Source organism: Vicia villosa, linkage group LG1, assembly GCF_029867415.1.
Source record: "Vicia villosa cultivar HV-30 ecotype Madison, WI linkage group LG1, Vvil1.0, whole genome shotgun sequence".
In the NCBI taxonomy this organism is placed as follows: Eukaryota; Viridiplantae; Streptophyta; class Magnoliopsida; order Fabales; family Fabaceae; genus Vicia; species Vicia villosa.
Genome location: NC_081180.1, coordinates 88,731,942 through 88,745,047, shown reverse-complemented (window position 1 = coordinate 88,745,047; position 13,106 = coordinate 88,731,942). Strand labels below are relative to the sequence as shown.

Sequence of the window (13,106 nt, the reverse complement as noted above, 5' to 3'; positions counted from 1 at the left end):
ACTTTCACTTGTATTCGTCTTCACATAAACTTCATGCTCAGAGACACATTTCTTGAATCCAACCTCAACTAGGAAACCATTTATCTTTTTGTTCTTAGCTCTCAGAGCTTTCTTTAATCTGTATAACTCTTTTCTCAACTTGTAGAATCTTCCCTCTTGGTTTTTCACAACAAAACTAGGGGTTGTTCTACACACACTTCTTCAAGCGGACCGTTCAAAAAAGCGAACTTCACATCCATTTAAAAGATAGATCAATTGTTGTTATTCGCAATACCAATAACTAGCCTTTTGATTTCGGTCCTAGTAACCGGTGCAAATCCCTTATCAAAATCTATACGTTCTCTTTGCAAAAATCCATTTGCAATTAATCAAGCCTTATGCTTGATTATTCCACCCTTGGGATTTGCCTTCACCTTATAGACCCATCTTACACCAATCGACTCCTTTCTTTTCGGTAGATCAGCTAACTCCTAAGTATTTTTTTTCTCAATTGATTCTAGCTCCTTCTTCATAGCACAAATCCACTTTGGATCACTTTAGGTCTCTTCCATCTTAACGAGCTCAGATTCTGCCATAAGTGTAAAATAGACAAAATCACCATCATCATTGATTTCGTTGTCGCGGAATATCTCACAATCTTAGAGTCTTTGAGGCAAACCTCTTTGCCTTGTTGGTCGTCTCACATTTTTATCAGTTCTGGCTTTGACACACGACTCTTTTGCAGTTTCATTTTCTCCAAAATCTAGAAATTCGAAGTTGTTGCACATCAAATGTTTAGGGATCAGAACTAGGCTCTTGATGTCAAATGGTGGAACATACAATCACACAATTGGTGAACTATGAAGTATGTGGAGAAAGAGGTAATGAGAGAGAAGAGAATTAGAGAGAGATAATTGAGGGTGAGAATGATAATTTGCATTAACCGGTGATGAGGATGCCTCCAAAGCATTTATACAAGTGTTAAAAAATGATTGAGACCTAAAACACATCAACAAAATACAAGAAAAATCCAAATCTCAGGGCTGTAACCGTTAAACACAAACTGTTAACCGGTTACACCAGACAAAACCATTGAACTTCAATGTCAGGTGTAACAGGTTAACGCAGCTCCAATAAATTATAATAACTTGACATCATTATGAGCTTTATTGTTATAATGGAGCTCCATAGTAATAAAAGTAAATAAAACAAATATTAGTTGAGTTTAGGTATATTCAATTTTTGATTGGTGTAAAATACTCATCTGACCTGATATTTAATCCAACCCGATCCGTTTGGAAAAAAAATGGATCAATCCATTTCAATCGGACCGTTTAAATTTGTCCACTCCCAGACTGAATCGGTCTAACGAAACCGCTTTGAGTATAAGAATATTAAAAGTATATGCGACTCATTTATAATTATAATATCCAATTTTAAAGTTCTAAAAAAAAATGACATCATAATTAACATGAGTATACACATACATCATTTCTCAACCATTTAACATGGAATTATACGTACTTTAACTTTTACTGGTAACGTTCGTAAAAACTGGCATTGCTGAGATCATAGTAATGTGTCCTTATTAAAACCACTCAATGATTCACCTGAAACAACCCATCATTCTTCTTCTTTTCCTCTAAATTTCAAACCAAAAAAAAAAACACCTATCTTCAGTCATACGAAGAAGAAAAAAAAAAAGCCACCAACCAGTTACTCCAATCAAAACCGCTCTCTTCCTTTTCTCTGAAACAATTTCATTGATCTCTGCAACAACTTCAGACCTAATCATGGAACACTGAACTATAGTGCCCTAATAAAGGTACATTGAAAACGATACATAAAATAAATAAAAACAGCCCCACCACACCACTATTGTTCCTCACAGTAATAATTTACGGTGAAAAAGGAATCCAAAGTAACCAAAAGAATCAACAAAATTACAAACTCTTATTTTGTTCTGTTTTCTCTGTTACATGCATGTCTTGGTCCTTTTGATAATGACCACTCACAAGAGCTTTTCATGTTTTTTTTCATCACCATCTTGATTCTATTCTCAGAAACTCACCGAAATAAACGGGGAAGAAAAAGTTACTATAATTATTTTGAATTATTTTGTATTTCTAACATATATATAATATTCATTTCATGAACTTTTGTAACAGTTTGTGATTAAGCTGCTATAATGGAGGATTCTTCTGGTTCAAAGAGAATCGGTTTATCTTTATTTAATTCTCCGAAGTTGTTTACGAATTTTACTTCGAAGGGTTTTCATGAAACGGAAACAAGTATGATGAGTCCTACTTCAGTTCTTGATAGTAAAACTTTTAATGGTTTCAGAAAGAATCGTTTTTGGTCTGAAGCAACTAATACTAATAGTGCTGGAAAACAAGAACAGAAACGTTGTTGTTGGGAAAAACATGAGTCAAAGGTTGTTGTTGGTCTTGGTTTAGTTGATGTTCTTATTGATGATGAAAAAAACAGTGAAGTGAATTCGAAGGTGGAAAACAGAACGGTTCTGTTTGGATCTCAGTTGAAGATTCAGATTCCGTCTTTTTCCTCTTCGTCTGAATCATCGTCTTCGCCTTTATCTAGGGGCGATTTCGGAATCAAGACTAGGAACTCTTGTTTAGGTTCTTCTTCTGGAAGCTTCTCGGTCTCTCCTGTGGGAAAATCTTCATCTGGGTGTGGTGGTGGTGATTCTGTTGTTGAAAATGGAAATTTGAATTCTGGTAATGGAGTTTTCAAAGGGTGTGTTTCTGCAAGTGAAATGGAGCTTTCGGAGGATTATACGCGTGTGATTTGTCATGGCCCGAATCCGAGAACAACTCATATATTTGATAATTGTGTAATAGAGAGTAGTTGTTTTGATTTTGGATGTTCTGTTTCTGTTAAAGAGAATGGGTATTGTGTTCCTCAGAGTCCTACTAGCTATTATCATCAGTATGAGAATTTTCTGAGTTTCTGTTTTTACTGCAAGAAGAATCTTGAGCAGGGTAAAGACATCTACATGTACAGGTAATTGCTTATTCTTTAATTTTTTAATTTATCCCTCATGGATGATGATTTTCTAAGGACTAATTTATTTGAGTGTTGAAATTTCAATTTTTGAAATGAAATTTTGATTTGTATGTTGATTCTTAGGAAATTTTGTTTGTGTAAGTGTTGGTGTAGATTTTAGTTTGCTCTTGTCATCAGAGGGTATACAAAACCCTAAGGGGTTACCCTAGTCATGTCATGAAGGTTTGATACTATGTGCTCTTGTATAGGGTTTGAATCTGGTTCGTGCAAAAACGGCTGCGATAAAACATATCGGAAGCCTATACCTATAATGTTACTTGTCGTTTTTATGATAAAGATCAAATTGTGGTTAACTCACACTGCAATCAACGTTGCAACACTTGCAAATTGAAATCGTGAAAGCCTTTACGCAGTTGGGTTGCGACTGCAATTGCTATTTAAAACTTCAAGTTCAAATCTCCCAAAATAATTTTTGTATTGGGTTAGTTCATTTCTTACTGAATTTTGTTCGGTCGTCTTTAGATGAGTCTCTCGCTGATATTGGTCTTCAAGTTGGATAATGAGTTCATAGAGTTTTGTTCTCAATTCATACATGGTTTTATTCTATCTTCGGTTTAGTTTCCGTCGTGGACGCTGAAATTGGTCTTCAAGTTGGATACTGAGTTTTTTTTGAAAAATTTCTTTTGTTTGCTTTGCTATTTTGTGTATGATTAGAATTTGAACCATTCTTTTAGCATACCAATTAATCTTTAACCTAGTTGCATGATGTTGTATTGTATTTTGCAGGGGTGAGATGGCATTTTGCAGCCATGAATGCCGTAGCCAGGGGATGTCCATATTGGAAGCCAGGGATGCTTATTATGAGGCATAATTCCACCAAAACAAAAACATTTTAACCTTTGCTTCAAAGGGCTTAGTAAAAATAACACCCTTTTCATTTTTAGTTTTCTAGGATAAGAAATAGTCCTAAAAAAGTTTCTCAACTCAATCTTTCTGTGCACAAAAGTTTGTGAGAAACTGTAGAGTTGATGTATTTTTGAAATGAATTATTGGATTTTGATGTTGGGTTGTTGTCCATATTATTTTTTATCATTTCAATGGTGATGATGATAATTATGTATGACTTAAGCTTACATTATTAATTTTGATAAAGTATCCCACATTAATAATGCTACAATCACGCCTATAGGAGTAGGACCCATGACATTATTTGATGTAGAATCTTTTACTTTGTAAATTGTTTGATTTTTTGTCCTTTTAGTATGTTTAATTGATTATATAAGTTGTTCATTCATTGTACATGCATTGAGTATGACACTTGATGTATATTTTGCTCTAATGGGAGAATTAGATCAAAAGCATCAATTTATGATCACTATTTCAAGGAAATTATAACATTGGTAAAGTAGTTATGTATCCTTGTTGTTTTGTTGATATTTTTTTATTTTAGGTATAGTAGAGTACATCACATCTTTGTCCTTTTCCTTCCCATTGTATGCCATTTTTAAAGGAAGATTATATTTAAGAAAATTTTTTGGACGAGTTTATTTCGATTTACTTTATGGTATAAATATTTACATTAATTCTTAGATATAGCTATTAAAAATATTTGTTATTTTTCTTTTTAATTTTTTGGTATCAATTTATATTAGTTTATAGTAAACATAGATAGGGATTTTCGTAGGTGGTCCTATTATTAAATTAAGCAAGTTATAGGGTGGAAGGTGGCATAATTTTATTTTATTTAATACGGAGAGAGGTTTATTAATGGACCAAGTTCATATTAGGAGCTTCCATTTATAATTTGTCAACTTATAATTATTGTTTCAATTTTTTAATCTTTAAATAAGATAAATAAGAAAAACGAATATAGGAGTTACATAATTACGCAGAATATCTTTGTAAGATTAACCTTGTATATATGGACTGGACTATCCATTTTTATTCATTTTCTTTGGAAGAATTGTTCATGTAAGTGTGAAGAGCTATGTTGTATGTACACCTGTTTTCCTACCTCGTATGGCATTTACACCTTATACATACAATTATTTAGTGCTGCACAAATTCTAAAGTGAAGTAAAAGTATTTAAAAAATGATGAGTATATATTTTTAGTATAAATTACGATGTAAATGTAAGATTCAGTGTCATGAAAACATTTCTCAATTGTGAAGTGGATCAGAACAGATATGGTCAATTCTAAGAGGTGATGTTGTTTATGGTTTGTCGTCTTGAAAGGGTGAGACTTATAAGCATTATGTTGTTCAAAGTAAGTTTTTATTGGATGCAAAAGCTATTTTATATAAAAAGTGTGTATTTTGATTTGATATTTTATTGTTTTTTTATAAGAGTTTTCAAGGGTTTACGTGAGACTAATATGATTGTCTAAATAGACAAATGTTAGAGTATAAATTGTTATGTCATTTGAAAGTAGAGCGTCTTTACCCTAAGTTACTAGTTTGACGTCATACTAGAGTATAAGTTGAACATGCCTCTAGTTTTATTGGCTCGTTATCTAGTCATGTGTCAATGACCAACATGTGTGTAATGAGATAATCTCATTAGGTGTAATAGAAGACAATCCAAAGGGAAGTAAGATAAGCCATACATAATAGCGCCAAGCGAGCACAATAGTAGTATCATAAATCACTTGAAGTTGGCCATTCGCCGCCTATGGTTTGTAATAACACGCCCATATTAGGGTTGGATCGTCTGAAATAACTTGTCACTTATCCACTTATTAAAACATGGGCAACGATGTGTCCCCATAGTTACTAACAAAAGGGGATAGTCTAATAGAGAAACCATCCCTCCATGATTCAAGGAAGGGTGAAACCCACTCTCTACATGTTTCCCAATATGGAGCCGGAGTAAGTCACTCCTTAGTTTTTTCACCCAGACCCAAGGAGGCTATATAATTATATCAGTCTTAGGGGTGAAGGAAAAAAATCCAAATTTCCACAGAAACATGCATACATAGCTTCTCACCTCTCTATAGTCCTAAATACCGTCAAAATACATGAAAACAACAGAGACATCCCTATAAACACAGGCTACTCTCATTGTAATTTCTTAGCAAGTACAATTGGCGCTCATAGTGAGGTATGGTAAAACTAATTTGAGCCCCACTTGTTACCATATGCCAACTTCCTCAATCTCCTTCTCTAGTTGGGTGGTGGATAGAAGCGTAAATTCCACCATCAACACCATTATATGAGGGTTCTCATGTGGTGGAGAATCCAACTCTTCCCACTACTAGAAAACTACTTTTTATGACAACATTTTCACCTTACATGTCAAAAAATTGAGGTATAATCCCTGGACACGCCATGTTTATGAAAACTACTTTTTGATTCGAGTTATGGAAGTTGTATGAGTGATATTTATGATGTTGTGGGTGTGAGTTTATGATATGTTGATATTGTGGATTAGTTGTATATTAATGTTGTAATCTATCTTCGCTTATGTCTTTTATAATTGATTATGATTACTCACTCCTTCTGTTTGAATGTTACCTCTACATGGATAACATGCAGATTCTCAAAAGTAGCTTCCGTGGAAGTAAGTGGAAGCTAGTTGTGGAGAAATTCTTTAGTTATCATTTTTGTAGTGGTTTCTGCTCTAATCATGTAAATCGGGTTAGGGTTGACGTTTGAATTTCCTAAACTATATGTTGTTTATTTTTGGAAGCAAGTTGTTGAACTATATTTAAAAAAATTCAAGTTGAATGTTTTAAGACTCAAATTGATTGTGTTCTTTTACCTTCTACAATTTAACTCTGCATAGTTTCTATTTTGGTAAACATGTTTTCTGTCAGCAGGTGTTGTTATAACATCTGTTATAATACTTTATTTTGTGTTGAGACATCTGTCTTGACATCTGTATTGCAAGTGCCAGAATTTCAATAAATGAAGATGATTTCGCTGCGACGTTATTGTATGAGAACTGATACTGTATAAACATCATGAATGCATGTTTTAAAAGGTTGAATCTTAATTTGTGTAACCCGTGTTACGGGGAAGGATACTTATATGGTTTTTATGAAGTGTGACACCCTTGTGTGGCTTGTTTTAATTAATTTATTAATAAATTATATGTAGGGTTTAGGAGGGTGTTACATCTTACACTAATTAATGATTCTCTAGAATTCTGCAACTCATCATTTATCTCATTTTCTTTTATCATTAAAATCTCTCCAATACTTCTAGTTTTTGTTCAACTTTCTTCCATATTTGTTCATTTTTCAAAGCATCAAATTTTATGCTTTCAAGAATGAATTAGTAGAAAAAGGAAGTGTTGAATAAAGAACTTGAAACATTGAAGAGATTTTAACCATGAAAGAACGTGAGATGAATGATGAGTTACAGGATGCTTCAAATTTATTCATTAGTATAAGATGCTCTTCAAATATAACATAATTGTTCATATAATTATTTTCCTAACCAATTTTGATTTGTTATATATTCAGTTAGGGTTTAGTGAAATAAACATTCCACATTAGATTTAATAAACTCAATTGTGTTGTACCCATCGGTTTTGTTTCTAAACCAATGGAAAATGTGTTTTTCTCCATTTCATAATTCCAAATAGAATCTAAATGGAGATCTAACCCGTAACCTTTACACTTTACCTGTTGGTTGTTTTAAAACCAAGGTAAGACATTAAGACTTTTCATGACGCCCTTCGTTACCTTACCTGAGTAAACTGATGTAAGACCTCTTTTACAACTAATGTAAAAGGTGTATTTCATTGCAGTGTCCCTACGGAAGTATGCCAAGCAGATTTTGACGACGAGCATCATACATGTTGTCTTCGAGGAAGATTGGCAGAAGGATATAAAGTCTGATATCACCTTTTCCTGCAGTGATGTCGTCGACACCATTCCTAATAATAATTTTGTAATAGTTGCCTCCTAAAATTCTTGTACGCGAAGGACCAAACTTGTCTAGATGGAGAAGTTCGATAGGTTTTGATGTTGAAACAACCTTTTTCGATTTAAATGAAACTCTCGTTTGCTTTCCCATTTGTCAAGCTTCAAGAATTTATCTTTTAAAACTTTCATTTTAGGAAGACCAGTCACTATATTTTTGGATGCCATTTTATTCAACAAGTCAAAATGCATGTGAATTAAGCATTTATACCATATCCAAGAATCCTCACCCTTGGCTAATAAATACTTAGTTCCATGCATCGACACGTCATCTAGATCAAACATATAGATTTTATTAATCCAATATCCCTTAAACAGAGGGTCCTTACTTACCTTATTCTCAATTAAATAACTAAAAGTATAAAAAACAATGGTGTACCCATTGTATTGGCTAACGCTAAGTAGGTTGTGTTTAATCCCTTTAACTAAAAGCATATTTTTTAATGGTGATTATGGAGGGATTTTCCATAACACCTTTTCCTAGTGTTTTACCTCTTGTGTTGTCCCCATATGTGACGTGACCGTTTTCCTTCTCATCAAACTTGATGAACATGGTAGCATCTCCCGTAATGTGGCTTGAACACCCTCTATCTATAAATCATAATCTTTTCACGAATACAAGACTTTCATGTGATAATCAAATAGGCAATTTATGTCCCTAACTAGTGGGTCCTTTAGGGTTGTTGAGGTACACTTAGGAATCCATGACATTTTACCATTAGAAACTTGAACGTTCTGAATATGGCAAAGAGGCCTAATGTGTGCATTATCACCACAATAATGACAGATAGCTTTAGATGAAATGCTTATTCTATTTCTCCTAGTGACACAGGGGTTTTTCTTAAAAACTGTCCCTCTATCACTTGAAGAGCTAGAAAAAGATAGTGAAGTAGCATGAGTTAATTGTCCTTTGATATTTTTAATTTCAAGTTTTAATGTTGGACACTCAACACATTCTATTTTTTTTACCTTTTCAACTAAAGTGTTAGAAACATTATAACTATCTTCAACTACAAATGTATGCGTGTCTTTCAGACAATCCAAAGCATGATTAAGATTATTTATCTCCTTTTCAAGTGTCAAAATAATTTCTTTTTGGAGAGAAATATTCTTAAAAGCGTCTATAAAATCTGCATGCATATCATTAAAAGCTTGCAACAATCCGCTATATGAAATCTCATCATCAGATTCAGAATTGTATACCTTTGACGTTTCACCTTTCTTACGTGCCATCAAACATATGTTGGCACACTCATCATCTATGTTAGATCTATGGTTTTTGTATTGGCATAATTTTGCTAAAACATGATTCTTAACTGATGTTGAACGAGATGTTGTAACATCCTGTTCTGCTGTCATAACAAGTTTTGTTGTTATGTGTGTGGACAGATATTGTGACATTCTACACCAGAAAATCCTGATAGTTCATACTGTTTTTAAACCTTGAAATATTTGATTGAAAAATACGAGAATCTGGAATATTCATATTATCATTACATACATAGGCAATCAAGGGGTGATTAGGACAAATTCAGATTAGTCTCTGTTTTTAGAAAAATAATCTTTGAGATTTCTTTTGGAAAACTAAGATTTGATTTTTATTTGTTCCTAATCTGTAAAAGGATCTTGTAGTTGTATCAAAAAAGAGAAGATTGGATTCTTAAAGTCAACTTTTTTAATATATAAAACACATTACCACCATAATTACGCAATTAACCTAATTAAAATTATTAAGAGAAGGTTTATCAAAGACCTAAATGTCATTACATCCCCTAATCATTACTTATCATTTATTTTATTTAATACTGCATACTATTTAAATCTATTCACTAAACCAATATATTGGAAAAACAATTTACTCATTAATTTCCTTGAAAACGTGAAGAGTTATCTAAACCATAAGAAATTTGAATTTTTCTTATCCTATCTCTTTGGCCGTTAAAACCTAAATGTAATTGTACATCCCTAATTATTACTTACCCATTAATTAAACGGAACCGAAAGAAATTATTCAAACAACATTTTAATTCCAACATATTTTCTTAAATGAAGAGAGTAACGCATTGGAAATACACAAGTACACAACAGACCTTTAAAATACCTCTTCATTTCATTCAAACAAACCATATTATACTATTTATTTCCTCAGTAACCAAACGAGTTCAATCATGTTCTCTCTTCCACTTTCTTTCACTATGTTGCAATATGTTCTCTCTTCCATTTTCTTCCTGTTACTGTTTCTCTAAAAAAATTGTTAATTTAACGACACACCCTATTTCTCTTTTACGAAATTAGGGTTTTATTTTTTCTTCACTCTCCTTACGAATTCATAATTTTAGGTTTGAATTAGTTACAGATTCATATTTACCTATGGCGATTTAAACAAAGGTTGTCATTGAGGATGCAAAGATCGATCTCTTCGAAGATGATGAGGAGTTTGAAATCACTAATCTCTTTCTTTCGGTGACGCGATTATCTCAACTTCTGCTTTAAGTTTAAATGTGTTTTTGTTTTTTTAGTGAAGAATGCTTCCACTTTTAGTGAGGAAAATTATTTGTGTGCTATTGTTTTAGATTTGAGGTTATGTGATTGTTTAGTTTTTTTGATTATGTGGTTGATGGTTTATTTTAATGGTAACACAGTTGACTGGTGTTGTTGCTGTTGGATTTGAAGTGTACTGGTGGATCTGAAGTTCTTTTCAAACCTGTATCAATGATTCTTCATTTTTTTCAAATTGAATAACCTAGATTTTATTTTAGATATGTTTTTGTTTAGTTTCAACCCTAATTGGTTTTAGACACTTTGTTTGGATATAATCCATATCAAATTAGCATAAATTTGATGCATAAATTCATTTTTAGTGATAATTGAACACTAAGATAATTGAACAATTACTGTTTGTTAGCACTTTATCAAATTTATAGTACTATTGTTATTTGTAAGCAATGTGAAAGGAATTGAGAAATATGTTGGCAGATTAGTTGCTGAAACAAGTAGATCGAATTGTATACGAATTTATTCATGTTACTTTTCTAATTATATTTACTTTTGATTGTCATGTTCAAGAAATAAAATGATGATTGGTAATGAAGCTTTGGGATTCATTGCTCTTCGCGTTTTCATTTTTGCTTTGTTTATATATTTGCTTAAGACACAATTTTGGTAGATTCAATTTTTTTATGGATCTGTTTGATCAGTTTGTTTATGAAATCATTTTGTAGCATATAACATCTAATAAAATTCCCCGTATTTGATAGTTGGTAATAAAATATCATTAATAATATTATTCTTTTAATTTGTACCGAAAATTCCAATATTTTAATTTATGAGAAGATATTAGGTTTATTGTGTATCCTTTATATTAGAGAATATCTTACCCCACCCATTGTATATCTCACACACCATGCGAGTTGTCTAAAATGTCCTCCTGCTTCCGTAGATGTACCTCCGGAAGCACCTTTTTTTTTGTTTAACGTTGTTTTGTTTCATAGATGTATATACAGAAGCTTCCGTAGATGCATATACGGAAACATTTGATGTTATATTCGCACCAAACTCTTCCTCTCCCCATTCTTCACTTTTTCATTTCTAAACTCTCACTTTCTCTCACCCTCAAAAATCAAACTTCCAAACAAGTTGTTTTCTTCCTCTCGAGTTCGGCCGGTAACGTAAGATCAACTACCAACACATTCCACAGAGTTCTAAACTCCTTTTAATCGGTAAGTTTTCGACCTTTCGAGTTATTTTAGAATATTTGAAATAGAGATTGAATTCTATTTTTAGGTGTAGAAATGATTGAGTAGTGTAAGAAATATGGTTTAGAGATCATGTAGGTATTGTTTCAAGTGTAAAATGGATGATCAATCCATTAAAAAAGGGTTTTTAACCTTCTGCAACAGTGACCAGACACCATTGTTGTACCGTAGAAACTATGCCAAGACAGGTGGGGCACTCGACGGTAGAGGCAGAGTAACCAGCAGACGGCGCGGTGGATGCAGAGGCGGAGGCGGGGCCATCGGTAGCGGAGAGGCGCAGGATGATGTCCGACACACAGTAGTGATGCCTGTGATTTATTTGATATATGTATTTTGATTTCATTTATGTACAAGGTTTTGATATATGTATTCAACATTATTACTCGACGATTTATACAATTTATTTTTTTGGTGTACTATTTACTATTGCGTTTAAATCGCATTACTTTAATTTACTGTGATTGGATTTTCCATTGTTGTTATAAAAATTGAGTTTTGGAGTGAAATGTATGTCATTTAAAAATATAGCAGAATGTTCCGCGGATACATCTACAAACACTCTGTCTAAACACGTTATGTAGATATACACATAGAAAGAAACAAATTTTTTGAAAAAAAAATGTGCTTCCGGAAGTGCATCTACAGAAGCAATGGCAAAATTGGAATTTCACCAGGTGGCTAAGAGATTCAAGGGGTGGATTGAGATTTTCTCTTATATTATACACTCAAGATTAACGTTTAAAATTGTAGTATAATGGATCAAAATATCAAACATAGATTTAATGTTTATAATTGTTGTATAATGGATTAAAATATCAAACGTAGATTTAATGTTTATAATTGTTGTATAATGGATCAAAATATCAAATATACATGTAAAAAATGAGTTAGATAAGAAAATTCAAAAAATATATTAAATATATTAAAATTTAAAAATACATTACTAATTTGAAGGGATTATTCATGTCCTATTTAGTCATTTCCAAATTAAAGTTTATTATCACATATAATAGATATGCGTAATTATTCCTTTCACTTACCAATACTAAATGTTTGAAAAACTTCCTTTAAATCCTATTCCCTTTTCATTATTAAATGTACCTTTTTAGTATTCCAAACATGAAATATTATTAGTAATAATTGATGTGCATTTAATTATTGATAGGGTATTCATGGGTGCGGGTCGACCCACAAACTCGCTAACCCAAGCTAAACCAACCCATAATAACCCATAAAGTTTTTGTTCGGGTATTGAGTTTAAGTTTTGTAACTCGTGGATCCGTTGACCCAACTCATTGATGTTACATTAGTAATTTCTTATTTTTTTATTATTATTTTAAATAGAAATATAAAATTATTATCTCAGTACTAACCATAATTTTTTCAAAAAAGTTTTATTTTCCACCAATAATACTACTA

The 13,106-nt window shown here is 32.3% G+C and overlaps 1 protein-coding gene across 2 annotated transcripts; it reads left to right on the top strand.

Moving 5' to 3' along the window:
- Positions 1-1,580: 1,580 nt before the first annotated feature.
- Positions 1,581-4,123, top strand: LOC131643482 (FCS-Like Zinc finger 8-like). 2 transcript variants are annotated; one of them, XM_058913709.1, is made up of 3 exons: positions 1,581-1,804; positions 2,148-3,000; positions 3,790-4,123. In XM_058913709.1, exons 2-3 carry the CDS (start codon positions 2,168-2,170, stop codon positions 3,872-3,874), a joined length of 918 nt encoding a protein of 305 aa, XP_058769692.1. In that variant the 5' UTR covers positions 1,581-1,804; positions 2,148-2,167; the 3' UTR covers positions 3,875-4,123. The 2 variants fall into 2 exon arrangements, with proteins under 2 accessions (XP_058769692.1, XP_058769693.1); XM_058913710.1 differs by lacking the exon at positions 1,581-1,804 and having other exon boundaries at positions 1,831-3,000.
- Positions 4,124-13,106: the final 8,983 nt, after the last annotated feature.